This window comes from Acomys minous (genome assembly GCF_964271855.1).
Source record: "Acomys minous genome assembly, chromosome: 7".
In the NCBI taxonomy this organism is placed as follows: domain Eukaryota; kingdom Metazoa; phylum Chordata; class Mammalia; order Rodentia; family Muridae; genus Acomys; species Acomys minous.
Window position 1 is genome coordinate 98,062,280 of NC_140488.1, and position 17,695 is coordinate 98,079,974.

A 17,695-nucleotide genomic window follows, 5' to 3' on the forward strand; every position below is an offset into this window, starting at 1 on the left:
TAGAGAAAGTATTTCCAAAATGATTGTAAACAGCCACTCCAATTTATGATCCCCCCCTTCACTGGAAAAGGAAAGGTTATTTACAAATTTGTAAACAAAAAAAAATCTGCCAGGGTCTGAAAAATGCCAAAGTCTGTGATAACATACCAGTCCATGGCCAGATAGAATACAAGTGCATCTACACAACACAAGAGATTTGGAATAGAGAGAGAACATAGCTTTTTGGCATTTATCATTCTGCTTTTTCTAAATGAAGGAGAAATGTGGTTGAATACATTTATGTTGGCACTTTTTGTTGTATTTTGAAAAAACAGGGTCTCATGTAGCCTAGGCTGGCTTCAAACATGTTATGTAGCCAAGGATGCTATGGTCTTTTTATCTCTACTTCCCAAGTACTGGGATTACAGGTGTGTGCTGCTATGTCTGATTTTATGCATTGCAGGAGATTGAACCCAGGCCTTTATGCATGCTAAGCAGAACTCTACCAGCTGAACCACAAATCCAGCCTCAGCTGACACCTTGAAGATATTCTACAGTCTAAGTCTGAGAGAGCCTCAGATTTGTCAAAGGACTTAATCTCAGGTAAAACCTTCATACCAGGGCTCCGGAGGGCAGCTCAGTGGTAAAGCACTTGCCCAGTAGATGCAAGCAAGGCCCTAGGTTCAATTCCTAGTATGGCGACAAGTGAATAAACAATACTCCTCATCCTAAAACCAATGAACACAGAGAAATTTATGAACGTTCAATACAAGCCACTTTTAAAAACAGAAAATGAACTTTGCCATTCACTATCTCTGCTCCTATTCTGTCTTGGTTGGGGTAGAATCATCAGCATCATTCTGAAAGCATTTGTACAAAATTATGCTAAGTAGTCATTATTCAATTCAGCCTGTCAATTTATTCTAAAAGGCAGGACCATTTGAGAACAATAACAACAACAACAGCAACAACAACCAAAAAAAACAAAAAAGAAAGAAAGAAAGAAAGAAAGGAAGAAAAACTTTGAAGCAGAGTAACAAATTATAAATGTTCCCAAACTGACAGCTTCCCTTGTGAAATGCCTTCACTCCATATGTGTTTATTTTGAAGACGTTAAACAACATTACCTAAATGCTACCTTAAAGTCTGCCTGGAACTGTATTTAAACAGAAGTTCTGGAAAAAAATAAGTTCCAGGAAGGACCACTTATCTGCACTCAGAGAACGTGAGCCTTGTATGAAGAGCCTTGTATCAAGGGTGAAGCGCCATTTTCAGGGCTATGGACTGGGAAGAAGCCAGTGTTCCTGATCTGGCCTTTCTAGCTGTTACATTCATCTAGTAGATTCCAGAGAGTCTGATGGTCACCGGTGAGTCCGAGTGACTGTCTTGTGCCCTTTGCACAGAAGCATTGACAAGATTTGCCTCTAAGCCAGTTGGTGGTGCATATCTGTAATCCTAGCACTCTGGGAAGCAGAGGCTGGTGGATCTCTGTGAATTTAAGGCTAGCCTGGTCTACAAAGGGATTCCAGGACAGCCAAGCCCTGTCTCAAAAAAAATGCCTGTACTGTCTTTTCAGGGATACGTGTATAATGATTGACCTTGGTGAATAAATGTAGTATCTTCCTTCTGGAAGACAGATTTGGCTACTTCCTGTCGCTTCCCTGACCCTCTTTGGACAAAGTCTCATGTAGCCCAGGTTAGCATCAAACATACTGCGTACCAAAGGATAACCTTAAACTTCAGATCTGCTGGGATTATAGGCAGGCACCACCCCTCCCAATTTATGAGGCGCTGAGGATAATGGACCTAAATGGACTCAGGGTTTCATGCATGCCGGGTAAGCATTCCACCATGTGAGCCATGCAAAGCCCAGTTTAGTTAATTGTAAAGAAAATTTAAGAATAAAAAATATTTCAACAGGGAAAAGAATAAAAACCACATTTCCCAGAATCATACAGATAAGTAAACATAGAATTGCCGATCACTAATATATCCTTTTATGTTACTATGATTCAAGGTGGTTAACTGGGTATGATTATAAAAAAAAAATTTAAATGCGCAGGTTTGACTATGAAAGAGCAGCCTGAGTCACTTAGGCAAAAAAAAAAAAAAAAAAAAAAAAAAAAAAGAAAAAAAAATCTATGTTTAATGTCACTGTTTCCAAGAAGTACCTTACAAATTAAACAATTAAACATTAAAAATTATTTACTTAATATTTTGTATGTATAGAGTATATGCATATGTACGACACATATGTAGGTTTCCACAGGGGCCAGAAGACAACATTAGATTTTCTGGGCCTGGAATTACAGATGGTTGTGAGCTGCCATGTGGGTGCTGAGAATTGAACTTGGGTCCTCTGAAAAAAAAAAAGCCCGTGTTCTTAACCTCTACGTCATCTCTCCAGCCCCGAACAATTGACCATTTGTCTGTATTTATTTTTTTTCCTGTTGCTGTTATTCTAGAAATGTTATAGTGAAGAGTTCAACAACTTATGTAGGAAAAGTGATATACTGGGAAGGGGGAGATGAGCTGGCATTTCCACACTCTGTGATATAATGTGGAAAATCCAGAAACAAACAAGAAGGCACAGTGGTGCTATATATACAGCAAGTCTTAGTACATTTGATATAAGAAAGGCATCTTATGATAACATTTCTGTTGGAACATTATACATTTTCAGTTTGTATTTGTAAATGGAAGAGTCCTATGATATGATATAAAAAGAAACCCTAGAGAAGTGACATAGCAGAGCCACATATGAAGCTATAAAGGAGGACGGTGACACTCAACCCTCTACAGATAAAAAACCATTTGGACACAAGCCCGACACTAGTGAGACGCCATCCACTGCAATTTCTCCAGTTTTGCCTTTGCCACGTTCTGCTTCAAAAGTGACCTAGAGAGAGAGAGAGAGAGAGAGAGAGAGAGAGAGAGAGAGAGAGAGAGAGAGAGAGAGAGAGAGAGATTACTTTAAAACAATGATGTCATCAAGGACTAAACTTGTATCTCTACTATACAGAAATTGACTTTTATATCAACTACATAGCAATGTCTTGACTATATAGCTTAATGTTTCCCACATGCCATGTGCTTACAGAGAGGGCTTTGTTCAGAGAAGATAGGTTCATAGCAAACTCTGAAGGTTTCTGAAAAATCCTGTAATTCTTTTTTGTTTCTTTGTTTTTTGTTTTTGCTTTTTGAGACAAGGTTTCTGTCCTGGACTCCTTCAGTAGACCAAGCTGGCCTCGAACTCACAGAGATCGCGGCCTGCCTCTGCCTCTTCGAGTGCTGGAATTACAGGTGTGCATCACCTCACCCGGCAAGTTGTGTAATTCTGATCAGGGACTTTTTGGAATTTCCATGTAAAGAAGTGAAATAAAAAACAATGAAAAACTTTTATTGTTTACTCTTAAAATGTTGTATTTCTTTTAAGTGTTGTTGTTGTTGGTGGTGGTGTGTGTATGTGTTTGTGTGTGTGTGTGTGTGTGTGTGTGTGTGTGTGTGTGTGTGTGTGTGTTACTGGCATGCCCCACCAGGCTTGATTTATACAGTGCTAGGAGTTGAGCCCAGGGTTTTGTGCATGCTAGGCAGTCACTCTACCAACTGAGCTACACCCAGGTCCCCTACTTGTTCTTCTATTGTGAGACTTTTGACTTTTCTCTCTCAAGAAACAGCTCTTGTCAAGGTCCTCCAAACTGAGTAAACCCTTCATCATTTTATCCTATTTGTTCTTTATCAAATTCATTAACAAACTTCCTCTTAAAAGAGTTTCCTTTTCCTTTATTAGAACCCACTTCTACAGTAAAAGATTAACTCAGCAGGTCTGAGTTGGCCAAAACCTGAGCATTTGAAAGAAGGGTTGGCCTTGACTGGTTACTGGGAGTCAGCCTCTAAGCTCTTGCAACTACTTAGTTCAGAGTGTTTTTGTTTATCTGTAACCTTTAGCCAAGGCAGATGGCTTATGCTCAGAATGTGATTTACGATAGAGGCCTTGGGTTACATGATATCAATGTAGCCTCTGGGAACGCTGGAGACTGAATAACTAAGGTCAGCCATGCCAGCAGTCATGTGAGCAGACTGACCCATATGAAGAACCTTGAGGGGCTGGGAGGGATAGGTCAGTGATAAAGTGCTTGCCTTGTAAGCATAAGGACCCCAGTTCAATTCCCCAGAATACATGTAAAAGAGCCCTGTGTAGTGTGGTGCACTTGTAATTCCAGTGCTGAGGAAACAGGGGCAAGGGGGCACAGGCTTGCTCGGCAGCTAGGCTGTCATACTTGACAAGTTCAAGGCCTGTCTGAAGAAACAAGGAGGACAAGCCTGAGGAAAAACACCTGAAGTGACTGTACTGCCGTATAGACGTGCGTGTGTGCGTGCGTGCATGCGTGTGTGTTCGTGTGTGTGTGTGTGTGTGTGTGTGTGTGTGTATGTGTGTACACACGCAGGCATGCAGGCACGCACGCACGCAGGCACGTACACACGTACACACACGCACACACATCTTTGGATATCTGGTGTGCAATACTTTGTGAGTCTTGACATACGTGGTTGCTGAGAAACTAAAGATCTCCTTGAGGGTCTACTGGGCAAGGAAAACTACAAGCTTCTTTCTGGTGCTTCCTGGTCTCTGTGCTTATATCCCATTTTCTCCCTGGTGATTTCACTGTATATAAACAACAATGTAGCCGGGCGTAGTGGTCCCAGCACTCCGTGAGGCAGACCCAGGCAGATCTCTGTGAGTTATAGGCCAGCCTGGTCTACAAAGTGAGTCCAGGATAGTCAAGGCCACACAGAGAAACCCTGTCCCCACCTCCACCCCCCAAAAAAGCCCAATGTAAATGTAACAATTTTTAAAAATCAGTTCTATGAGACCCTTTAAAGGATCTCCCCCACCCCAGAGTGGTCTTGGGGATTCTCCCAATAGCTACTCCTTCAGTTCAGCTCAAACAACCTTAGAATAATCATACTCTGGCTGCCATTTATTGAGCTAAGTTCCACACAGAATGAGTGAGAAATCTTTTTCCTGCTTGCTTGTTTTGTTTTTTGTTTTTTGCTTGTTTTTTTTTTTTAACATATTAAAGAATACACAGCCTGGTTTTCACAGAAGTTAGTAAGAGGACCCAGTTACATCGACAGGTCATTGCTGTAGAAGCAGATGGAAACCCAAATTAGTCACACTGATTAGGCAAGTCTTGCCTATCTTTATATTCCTGAGACCTATGGACATCAGTAAAGAGTTTGTTGAATTACTGGAAAAGAAAAATGTAACTACCGAGTTCCTTCCCCACTTACACTTTTGGTAGCATCAATCCCCTGGTACAACTGGATTTTTCCCGTCTTCCACTGCCCATCCTCATTTTTAGTCTCTTCCCATGCCAGGGCATTGTTGCTGTTTTTCACAAACACTCGAAGTTTTCCTACTTTGTCTCCAGCCAGCCGGTAATCAAAGAGCAAACAGAAGTTGCTTTGGGGTGTCAAGTCAGGGAGGAGAAGTTTCAATCGGCCAATATCCTTCTTGTGCCCTGCCAGCGCCGGGACGGCCATATAATAACCAACAGCTTTAAGAGAACAAAAGGTTGTGATAAAAGGTCTGACTATAATATATAAAGTAGCTAGAAAAAAAAAAAGAACAACAGTCTACCATAGTAAATGCTGAGGTCTTTTACATTTTAATTCAATAGTTATGCAAAGATGAGCCATACTGATTGGAGAGCTGAAATATATTTATTTTCAAGACAGGGTTTCTCTGTGTAGCCCTGGCTGTCCTAGACTCGCTTTGTAGACCAGGCTGGCCTCGAACACACAGCGATCCGCCTGCCTTTGCCTCCCAAGTGCTGGGATTAAAGGTGTGCGCCACCCGCCTGGCTATTATTTTCTTATACAGAGAAGAGATCTAAGGGTACGAAAGCTGAGGAATTTCCCACATCCATAAGAAAATAGTAATATAATGGGATGGTCACTTAGCACTGAAAGTAACTTGCAGCTATTGTGTTCCAGAACATTCCCACCTTGATTAATTGACTCTTAGAATGTATTTTTTTTCAGTGAATCAAAGATAGGTATTGTATGAATGCCTTGTGTTGTTGCTGAGATGAAACACCCTAATAAAAGTGACTTAAGGAAGGGCTTATTTTGGCTCACAGTTCAAGGATATGGCTCATGGCTGAAGAAGAAGTCATGACAGCAGGAGCTTGTGGCAGCCAGTCACATTGCATCCACTGTCAGGAAGCAGACAATGATGACGGATGCTCATGCTCAGCTCGATTTCTCCTTTTTAGCCAGTCCTGGACCCCTGGCCAGGGAATCATGCTGACCCTACTCTGCAGTAGATTTCCCATTTCAACTTCAAGCTAGATGGTCCCACGTAGATATTCCAGCGTCTAATCTACTCTAGACAGTCTTTCACAGGCGTGCCTGGAGGCTTGTCTCTTAGTGGAGTCTAAGACCTGTCAAGTTGACAATCAACATTAACTGTCACAGGCATGATGGTTACAGACTCTGGTGATATTGTTATAGAAATAATATACTATCCCAGTGAGAAATTACTTCTCACACTTAGAGATTAATAAAGGAAAAACACTTTTTAAATAATAGCACAAGGCTGGCTCTGGCTAATGTGCAAAAAGGAGCTGGCCTTGAATAGAATAGTTTTCTAATTTATATATACTTTAGGCTTAGCATTTCACATATACTGTCATCCTTAAGTTTCTTTCAGGTCCCAGCCTCAGATTACACTTAAAAACAATTTAAGCAGAGACACAGATACAAAAGAGTGCAAGTCTGGCTACGTAGGCACATGTGGGGTTTACACAGCAAAGATATTGCATATTGCCAGAATACTGTTTTTTTCATTCTTTTGGTTTTTTCAAGACAGGGGTTCTCTGTCTAGCTTGGGATGTCCTGGACTTCCTTTGTAGACCAGACTGGCCTCAAATTCATAGAGCTCCACCTACCTCTGCCTCCCTGAGTGCTGACATTACAAGTGTAATTTCACACCTGGCTCAGTGTTGGTCTTTTTCAAATGGTTGTTACTGAGGATCATCTTGCCCATCTAGCAGAATTATGCTTTTGCTGGGGAAGAGGACCCACCAGTGTCTGCATCCAGTGAAGACTAAGGAAGCATCAGCCAGGGGCCCATAAGTGTCTCCAGGAATTAATTATACCAGGAGACTACTACACACCATCCCCAGAGTTTTCCTCCCTGCTTCTATGAGAAGTCTTCCTTCTGACCATGTTGTGTAAGAATTGCTTTAGTTAGAGCTAGAGAAATAGCTCAGTGGTTAAGAGCAATGGCTGTTCTTCTGGAGGACCTAGGTTGATTTCCAGCACCTCCATGGCAGCTTACAACCATCTGTAACTCCAGTTCCAGGTGATCCAATGCCCTCTTATGGTCCCTAAGGGCACCAATCATGTACATGCACAAACATATGTGAACAAAACATCCATACACATAAAGTAATAATTTTGAAAGAGTTGCTTAAGTTCACCAAGGCCACAATGAAGAGAATAGAGATAGACAAAAAGTCCACTTCCCCAGGTTACAAGATACTTAGAAGGTGGTTTGCAAACATAGAAGGAAATATATCCTGGCCATCCTACATGAGAACCCAAGAATGACATGCTAACCCATGGTGGACAAGATAGGTCAAGTGTATTTCCATGCGACATTTCTCTTTGGATCCACCCAGGCAGCTGGCTATCCTACCTGGGATGAGTAATGTTGACCGTCAACCTGACAGGACTTAGACTCCCCTAAGAGGCAAGCCTCCGGGCACGCCTGTGAAAGATTGTCTAGAGTAGATTAGCCTCTGGAATGTCTATGTGGGACCATCTAGCTTGCAATTGAGATGGGAAATCTACTGTAGAGTGCGGTCAGCACGATTCTCTGGGCTGGGGACTGGCTAAAAAAGGAGAAAATGAACTGAGCAGGAGCATTCATCAAGTAAAACTCCAGGATGTCCTAGAGTTTGAATTTCAAATAAACCACATGTTGAAGAGATACTAAGACGTCTATCTCAAATGACGGCATCCTGTACTTATCCAGTAGCTCTCTCTTCTGTGACCTCCTTAATCCCAGTTAAAGCCTACTTTTAGCTTTTCTGGAGGGTTTCTCCCTCCAATAATATCAATCCATCCCATATTTCTAATCTATATTTAGTTTTGTAGGTGAAGTCAAGAGCATCTTGAGACCTGGTAGATGTGTTGGAAGAAATAAGGTATGATGTGTGTGCCACAGAAGCTGAGAACACCTGGTTTCATTTGTAAATCTGGTGTTTGCAAATAGAAGACTTCCCATCAATGAAGAAGAATCACTAGGTGAGCTGTCAATCAGGGTTCCTTGAGGGCTATAGCTCAGGTAGCATTAATGTCTACATTCCCATGATGGAAGAAAGAAGAAACTTGTTTTAGTTATCAAGACAGTTTCTCCAAAGATGTATTATCTCTTGTTAAACTTGGCTATGCCTGTCTTTAGTGATAGGCCCACTAGAACAGCTGTTGTGTGGGATATATTTCTTCTACTCCAATTGTAAGCTCTGACAGGAGGTTGGTTTTTTGTTTGTTTGTTTCTTTCTTTTGGTTTTTTGAGACAGGGTTTCTCTGTGTAGCCCTGGCTGTCCTGGACTCATTGGCCTTGAACTCACAGACATCTGCCTACCTCTGCCTTCCTAGTGCTGGAATTAAAGGTATGTACCACCATAGCCCAGTTACTAACAGGCATTCTTGGTAGCAGATATCAAAGCTTTCTGACTGCAGGTACAGGCTTGCAAGGATATATCTCAGGAAGGAATCTGTCCTGAAGAAGGATCTTTTAACCCGACGCTGAGCCTGTACATCTCCACAGAAATACAATTCTATTGGACAGGAACTGGAGTCTGGAGGTCTGTAACAGTTGTTCCAGGTACATGGCCAGCCTTCAGGAGAGCAGGATTCAATACGTGCTCCAAATAGTGTCTGCAAGCCAAATATTCCACCCAAGGGGAAGCCAGGGCCCATCAATACTGCCGAAGCAGACACTACAAAAGGCAAAAAGTTCATGGCTCAACGATTATGTTGAGACCAATTCAAGGCCAGGTGGTTGGAAAGAATTTCTTGGGTAACAGAAAGGAAAGCTTGGTCTTGGAGTTTAGGTCATTAACTTGACACTCATTGTGGTTGTGGTCCTTTGAGAGATGACTCTACTATAACTCCAGTGTTTGGTCCTTTGAGAAATGACTCTACTATAACTATAACTTCAGTGTAGCTAGGAGTTCTATCACCCTTAAAGATGTATTTTTCTTTTCTTTCTTTCTTCCTTCCTTCCTTCCTTCCTTTCTTTTTTTTTCTTTCTTTCTTTCATTTTTTTTTTTTTTTGGTTTTTCAAGACAGGTTTTCTCTGTGGAGCCTTGGACTCACTTTGTAGACCAGGCTGGCCTCGAACTCACATCGATCTCTCCTGCCTCTGCCTCCTGAGTGCTGGGATTAAAGGTGTGCGCCACCATGCCCGTCTAAAGATGTATTTTCTATCAAAACACAAAATGGAAACTACAGGGAGATCTCGGAGACACCCTCCCACCCTGCCTTTTCCTTACCTTCACATCTCCCTCTCTCCGAAGGAGTAGGGTAAATATGAAAGAAGTATGCTGGGTCACATTTCCTGGGTCACGTGAGTGAGAGAGGGCTGAAGAGATAGATAGATGCTGTACTAAGTTACTCATCCATCAGGGGCCGCCTCAGAAGGTCAAAGGTTCTCAAAGATAGTAAACAGCCATGGTCTAAGCAGTGACAGGAATAAACTGTTCCTGGCAGAAAAAGCCTTCTCTACCTCTCCTAGAATGTGCAGTAGTGAAACGGAAGTACCATTGTCTCGGTCCGCAGGAATCCAGTCGAAATCGTCCTCTCTATCCTGTTTCCAGTCACAGACTCCACGATCAAAGCTGCAGTCAACTGAGATGTTTAAGTCTGCTTAAAAAAAAAAAAGCACATTCAGAACCATTAAGAGCGTCACAAAAGTAGCTAGTTTGGGGACTCTGGAAGGTGATGTCATGAGTTTAGGTGAGGAGAATATACACCGTGGTAACTGACATGCTTGTAGGGGTAGTGGAAGCCAGGCACACTATGTTTAGACTTTGAAGTAGTATGTGTATAAGTGTTTTGACTGCATGTACATTTGTACACCATGTGTGTGCCTGGTGCCCATTGAGGAAGGAAGAAGGCATTATGTCTCCTGGAACTAGATACAGATGGCCGTGAGCCACCATGTAGGTGGGAACAGAAGCTAAGTCCTCCGCAAGAGCAGCAAGTGCACTGAACCACGGAGCCATCTCTCCGGATAATCTACTTTTGATTCACATCTGTAAAGCCATTCTCAACAAATTATCTTGTGATCGTAGAAAACGAAACTGAAGGGGCTAGAAAGATGGCTCCATGGTTAAGAGCACAGCGACCCTCATTAGTGAAGCAATGCAGGGAATATAACTGGCTGTTTAGAAAAGTCAGGCCAGAGACTGAAAACAAAGCTCAGAAAACAAGTGTCTGCCATACACAGGGCATCTAAGTCACATATTTGATCCATCTATTTGAGCCTTGAGTCCCTATAAGGCTCAGGTATTTCATAACATTGAGTGAAAGCTGACCAACACACACATCAAACCAGTATTTCCCTTGACCCACACCACCTCAGAACCAGATAGTTATGGACAGCCCCTGTGGTGATGATGCCTCTCAACCTTCCTACTGCTACGACCCTTAACACAGTTCCTCATGTTGTGGGGACCCCCCTCCCTTGGCCATAAAATTATTTTGTTGCTACTTCCTAACTATAAATTTGCTACTGTTATGAATTGTAATATAAATGTTTGATACATAGGACACTTGATATGTGACCCATGTAGAAGAGGTTGTGAACCACTACCTTAAGGCCTTCGGAAATTATTTAAATTCTCCAACCTTAAACGGTCTCTCCCTTACCCCTCCCCTTTGACTTTACTCCTAAAGAAACCTTAAAGACCTTTGGCCTAGTTTTCCATTAGACCCTACCCTTGTTCAGTGTGTTCCCCTCTCTTGGGAGTGTACATGATAAGTCACTGCTTCAATGGCATTGACCTCAAATTGTCACCTCCATTAATTAAGACCCAATGGGCATTTCATGATTCTAACATTGCTGTTAGAAAATTGCCATGGCCTTATTGGATCAAATAGGTGGTTTCTAAAATGTTTTATGTTGTGTCTGTTGTTACTTGTTATGGCAGAATGGCCGGGTCATTTAGATGTATATCACATAACTATGAGTAGAGTCACCTAGTGCAGGTTTTGAACCAGTGTCTCAGGGTACCTTTATGTACAGTAGGGGTCTGCAAACTAGCACCTTGGCCTATTGTCTACTTCTGTAAAGTCTTATGGCGACACAGGCTTTCCGTGTACTTGTATAGTGTCTTGTTCCTTTAGCTGCAAGGAAAAAGGGACCCTTGAGCCACAGAGACCGAATGGCTCACAAAGCCTCACTTATTTGTTCTCTGGCCTTTTCCACAGAAAAGTGTGCTGACTCACGCTGTAAGATGACAGCAAGGAAGCACTGTGAAAGAGGACAAAGACAGAGGAGCTTCTGATTTAAAACCAAGGCTAGCCTCTAGTTTTGATTTGAGGGATACAGCTATTATGCCAAAGGGTCAGTGAATGGAAAGAAAAGAAAAGCAGTCCTCCTTTGTCTCCAGGGTTTCTCTGTGTAGTCTCAACCGGCCAGAAATCCCTACATAGATCATAATGGTTTCCAATTTACAGAAGTCCACTTGTTACTGCCTCCAGAATGCTGGGATTAAGGATGCATACTATCACCTTAGGCCAGCCTTTTCTCAATTTTTGTTTGTTTGTTTTGTTTTGTTTTGAGACAGGGTTTCTCTGTGTAGCCTTGGCTGTCTTGGACTCACTTTGTAGACCAGGTTGGCCTCGAACTCACAGAAATCCACCTGTCTTTGCCTTCCTGAGTCCTGGGATTACAGGCATGCTCCACCGCACCTGACTTTTTTGTTTCTTTTTTGAGATAGGGTTTCTTTGTGTAGCCTTAACTGTCCTGGACCTAACTCCGTAGACTTGGCTGGCCTTGATTTCACAGAGATCCCACTTGTCTCTGCCTCCCAAGTGCTGGGATTTACAATGAGATTTTAACTTTGCATGTGGAAGTCAGAGGACAATCTGTGGAAGCCAGGTCTGTTCTTCCCAAATGTAGGTCTTGGGGATCAAAATCAGGCCATTTGATTTGGTGACAGGCACTTTCACTTTCTGAGTCATCTTGTTTTTTTCTTGATCCTTCTCAATTTTTCAATTTTTCATAAACATTATATCATTTACTAAATTATCAAAAATATATGAAGCCGGGCATGGTGGCTCACACCTGTAATCCCAGCACTCAGGGAAATCAGAGGCAGGCAGATCTCTGTGAGTTTGAGGCTAGCCTGGTCTATAAAGTGAGTCCAGGGCAGCCAAGGCTACACAGAGAAACCATGTATTGGGAAAAAAAACAAGTAACAAAAAAAAAAAAAAAAAAGAGAGAGGTAGCCTATGTCTCCAACTCTGTTGCCTTTGGACCCTTTTCCCTGAGCTGGGCTGCCTTGTCTGGCTTCAGTGGGACAGGATGTACTTAGTCCTGCCGAGGCTTGAGATGGCAGAAGGTACCCCTTAGGGGCCTCTCTTTCTCTGAGAAGGAGAGGTGTGGAATGGGGAGGGGAGAGGGTGGGCCTGGGAGAAGAGGAGGGAGGGAGCTGGGATCAAGCTGTAAAGTGAATAAATAAATAAACAGTCAAATAAAGGAAAAACAAAACAAAAAAGAGAACAGCTGCCATGGGAACATGAAGGTGGGATGTCTAGACACAAAGGCCTGGACAAAGCGGGTATTGTGGCTTTTATAAGGTTTTTGTTGTTGTTGTTGTTTTCTTTTTCTTTTTCTTTTTTTTTTTAACTGGTGGGAAGTTTCATACCATGAAGTTCAGTGCAACATGACTTATGGGACAAAGAACATGGTAGCTGGGTGGTGGTGATGTACACTTTTTAATCTAGCACATGGGAGGCAAGCAGGTCTCTGTGAGTTCGAGGCCAGCCTGGTCTACAGAGTGAGGTTGAGGAAGCCAGGGCTACACAGAGAAACCCTGTCTTGACCAAAAAAAAAAAAAAAAGAAAAGAAAAGAAAAGAAAAGAAAAAGGACCCCCCCAAAAGAACATGGAAGGGTAGAAGAGTCAGGACCACAGCACAGCATGGCGTCTGAACTCTGTCTCAGAAAGAGTTGGAGGGGTGTGTGGCTGAGAGGTCAGGCCTCTTAGTGTCTCACCAGCATCTTAAGATCTTAAGGTAATGTTTAGCTCACTCTTCCTTCCTTCCTTCCTTCCTTCCTTCCTTCCTTCCTTCCTTTCTTTTTTCTTCCTTCCTTTTTGTCCTTTCTTCTTCCTCCTCCTCCCCTTCCTTCCTTCTCCCTCCTCCTCCTCTTCCTTCTCCTCCTCCTCCTCCTCCTCCTCCTCCTCCTCCTCCTCCTCTTCTTCTTCTTCTTCTGTAGACCAGGCTGACCTTGAACTCAGAGATTTGCCTGCCTCTGCCTTGGAGAGCTGGAATTAAAGGTGTGCTATTACTGGCCTGGCTGGCGGCCAGTTTCTTAAAGGACCAGGCCCATGATCTAATAAGTAGAATGGGAACTAGTTGGGAAGAGGAATGGGATCAGTCAGAGTGGGAGGAGCAAGAGAAAGGGGGATAGGATGAATATGACCAAAATACATTATAAGCATGTCATGATGAAACTCATTATTGTTTCTAATTAATATATGTTAACTAAATGTTTTAAAATGACCTACTACTTAAACACTGGTGATTAGGGGTAAAGAGATTTCCTTCTGGCCTAATAAAGTATCTTTTATCACTGAGGAGAGGATGCTGAGGTGTTATTTGTCTGTTTCAACTGTTGTCTCAGAGGCTTACTGCCTCCATCTGCTAACCTAGGCCTAGTCCTGGAAGCTTGTAGCCTCTGTACAATCCAGCCTAGGCCTAGAATGTTTTAAGATTCTGAGACTCTCTGCTGAATAAGCTCACCATTTCTTCTTCTTTCTGAATTCTGGCTGGCTGGTTCAACTCAGCTGTTCTGGCTCAAACTCCTCTCCCAGCTGCTTCAGTAAGACTTCTCTCAGTTTCTTACTGAATAGCTCTGCTTGCCCTCAAACTAACTATAACAATCTGTTCTAATCTTCTGGCTCCTTCTCATTCTCTGGCTCATTCTGTCTTCACCTGTGTCTAGGTTCTCTCTTCAACCTGTCTCTGTAAAACTCTCCTGGTAAAAACTGCATCTCAACTCCACCTCACTGCCTTTCAACTCACTGACTCAACCAAACTGCCTGAACAGAATTGACTAGAACTGCATGCCTCTGTCTCAATGCTGGGATTAAAGGAGTGTACTACCATGCCTGGACCTAAGCTTTTCTTTATCTGACCCTTGCACTATACCAGGCTGGCCTTGAACTCAGAGATTTGCTTGACTCTGCCTCCTGGAATAAAAGGCGTGTCTGTATTCCAGCCGGATCACACAGACCTAGAATGTCTTTGCATGTGATCTCTTGTCAGAACAGCCATGCTCTGAATTAAAATTCTTCTACACTGAGGTAACCTACAGAGTATTTGACCTTGTAGTCATGGCAACAAAATAAACAGAACAGAGTGATGGGCAGGTCTATAGTAGTGGTAACAGAGTCAAATGACAGGCTTTAGTCATGGAAGAGGGTCACAGGCCTCTCACCTAGGATTCCAGCCATCTACTCCCTCATGACCTCCCATTTGGGAGGCACTAGGGTAGACAGGACCTGAAAAAAGGCAGGAGTCCATTATGCAGCTTTTGTGACATCATCACAGATGATGCAATGGGAACTCGTTTGCTCATACTTTTTTAAAGTAAGCCTGAAAAAAAATTATTGTTGCACCAACTTGGGTAGAATGGTTACTTTGGCCTGTTATCAGTGCCACATATAGAATGAATAAATGTTCCTTCATGTCTTCTCAGGAAAAGTAACACAACACCGGCTCTGTGTGACATGATATAGTGAATTTTCACTTGGTTGCTTACGACTGACACAGTAATGAAAAATAATGTGGGAAAGAGTGAGTGAGCACAGACTCCTTAGCTGCTTTTCTTTCTCTCCCGGGAATTGATAAGAAAGCATGCTGTGCTATGTTCCTGAAGCCCCCCTCCCCTCATAGCTACAAGGTAAGTTTATGTAGTAGTAGCTAGTGCCTGTCTCCGTGACTCCCAAATGCCCAAAACCTATAGGAGTCAGAAACCCACTTTGTTCTCCAGGTTTAAAGAGAAGGCTGTCTCCTGCCTTCGAGGTCCTGTTATGGCTCCCTATAGCCATGATGCTATTTCTCTCCTGAGCTGAAAGGCCTCTCTTCTGCTTCAGGCGTCATCTCCTAACAAAGGTCTTCCTGAAGAGTGATCTCACTTCAGCTCCTTTCCATGAGCTTGCTATTGTTTAAATTCTCTAAATTATAAAATGTGTAGAAAGAAGGCATTAGTTACTGTGAACAGAAGTTTCCAAAACCACACAGAACATTCGACAAAGGCTGCTTGAACTTCAGTGACTGCAGAGAGGTTGGAATGCTGCAGACCCAGAACCAAAATGATTTTGAGCGATTTTTAGCCCCTTTAATAGCTATTCATTGCCCACCTCTGTGTCTGACCTGAAATCCTTCTGACTATCAGGATAAATCATTTTGGGATGTATTAACTTAGCAGACTCCTAGTTTCTACAAATACCAGTGCTAAAAATGCCATCAGATAGCATCTGGGCCTACAGCAGAGGTTTCCCCACTTTGCCGGAACCTATCAGCTGGTATTTTTATCAATGCATTTGATTACGACTTTCTTTGTTCTTTACCAGAAAACTCTAGGAAATTGCTATTACATTGGACATGATGTTTGAGATACCTGAAATCTGTATTCCTAGGCATGGTCACACCATTTATTCTCTTTGAGATGAGAGCTGTGTTGTTTTTATTTTTTCAATCATTACCTTTGAGCCTTTAATCCCAGCACTTGGGAGGCAGAGGCAGGTGGATCGCTGTGAGTTCGAGGCCAGCCTGGTCTACAAAGAGAGTTCCAGGACAGCCAGGGCTATTACACAGAAAAACTATGTCTCAAAAAACAAACAAACAAACAAACAAACAAACAAACATTACCTTTGTGCTCCAGTTGGGAATTTAGCTCTTTTCTTTGGACGTAGACCAGATCCAAATCCTCTGCTTCATTTACCTTAGGGGCTGATAAAGAACCTTAATTAGTTAAGACAAAATCCAAAACTCCCCAAAAGCACCAAAGGAATGAATTTAGTGGCAGAGCATAGAAGGTTATCATGTAGTCTAATGGCAGAACACATTTGATCAGCATCTTCTTACCCAGTCTCCCTTCTCGGAATAATGTTTCCTAGTGGTTCCCTCAAGTGAGCTGAGCATCTGCACTCCAGGCACTCTCTTTCTCATGAGGTTTTGGAAATCTACTTCCTTGAAATTTTCATTAGTAAGGGCAATTGCAGGACTGGTATCCTGTTTCTGACCCAGATGAGCCTATGTCTCTTCATCCCTTGGCTAAATGCACCTGGTGCATGTTGATATGCTCACCAGCCATACAGCCAAGAACACAAGATAAAACAGAGCGACCAGGATGAAAGAAATGGGGTCTCATTGCGGGGACTCAGGTTTAACACACAAACTGCCTCAGAGGGGTTGAGATTTATGGTGGGCTCTGTACACCATCCTTTGCACAGAGAGATATAGCAGTCACCTGGTTCATGAAGAAAACTTAAACTCTGCTGTAGTGTTTTGCTTCTGTAATTTTCTATTTTGGCTTAGACTCTTCTTTTTTCAAGACAGGGTTTCTCTCTGTGTAGCCTTGGCTGTCCTGGAGCTCACTCTGTAGACCAGGCTGGCCTCAAACTCACAGCAATCCACCTGCCTCTGCTTCCCTGAGTGCTGGGATTAAAGGCGTGAGCCACCACGCTTAGCTAAAATAATTTTTTTTTGACTTGCTATATAACCTTGTCTGGCCTGGAACTTGCTATGCAGACCAGGGTGGCCTACCTCTGCCTCCTCTGTGCTAGGATTAAAGATATATATCATCAGGCCTGGCTATTTTGGTTTTTAAAATCATAAACATACAACCACGATATTCTCATTTCAGAGAGAGAGAGAGAGAGAGAGAGAGAGAGAGAGCCCTTCAAAAGTGTCTTCAATAAATAAAAAAGCGAGGTGAGAGTGACTCATAAGGCCTCACCACTTCCTGGAGGTCTATTGGCAGGCAGGTAACAGTCACTGGGATAGAGAGTGAGCGACATTTTCTTCAGTGCCATTGCCACTGGTAAGCAACTTGTTTGTATTACTGTCACTAATCCCTTAATCCTACCTCTAGTGACTGCTGATGTCCCCCCATAGAAGGATAGCATAGGGTGGGTCATTGGACCCTCCCATGAGTTTCTGGTTGCTCCCTCTTATATCTCCCAGACATTTGTGTATAATTCTGCCCTAACTACATGTCTTGTGGTCTTGGGAGACGATAGAGTATACAGGTTATGGATGGTTAGCTGCAGGGGGGCTCCAGCTATGCACTATGGTGAAATTGTCATCCTTTCAGATGTGTGACTTAATGGTGGTGCAGCTACTTTAGGGTCACTTACACCCCTGTAAACAGCCCATCACTCATGTTTAGGAAGCAAGCCT

The 17,695-nt window shown here is 42.8% G+C and overlaps 1 protein-coding gene across 2 annotated transcripts in view; it reads right to left on the reverse strand.

The window, feature by feature from the left end:
* Positions 1-2,111: 2,111 nt before the first annotated feature.
* The window catches only part of EGFL6 (EGF like domain multiple 6), a 62,966-nt gene continuing 47,382 nt past the window's right edge, over positions 2,112-17,695 (reverse strand). The window contains exons 9-12 of one of the 2 annotated variants that reach the window (XM_084789908.1): positions 16,163-16,243; positions 9,820-9,924; positions 5,275-5,540; positions 2,112-2,878 (exon numbers count right to left, since the gene is read on the reverse strand). In XM_084789908.1, the coding sequence (XP_084646034.1) occupies positions 2,768-2,878; positions 5,275-5,540; positions 9,820-9,924; positions 16,163-16,243 (563 nt within the window). In that variant the 3' untranslated portion in view covers positions 2,112-2,767. The remainder of the gene's footprint in view (positions 2,879-5,274; positions 5,541-9,819; positions 9,925-16,162; positions 16,244-17,695) is intronic. The other variant, XM_084789909.1, reaches the window with a different exon arrangement.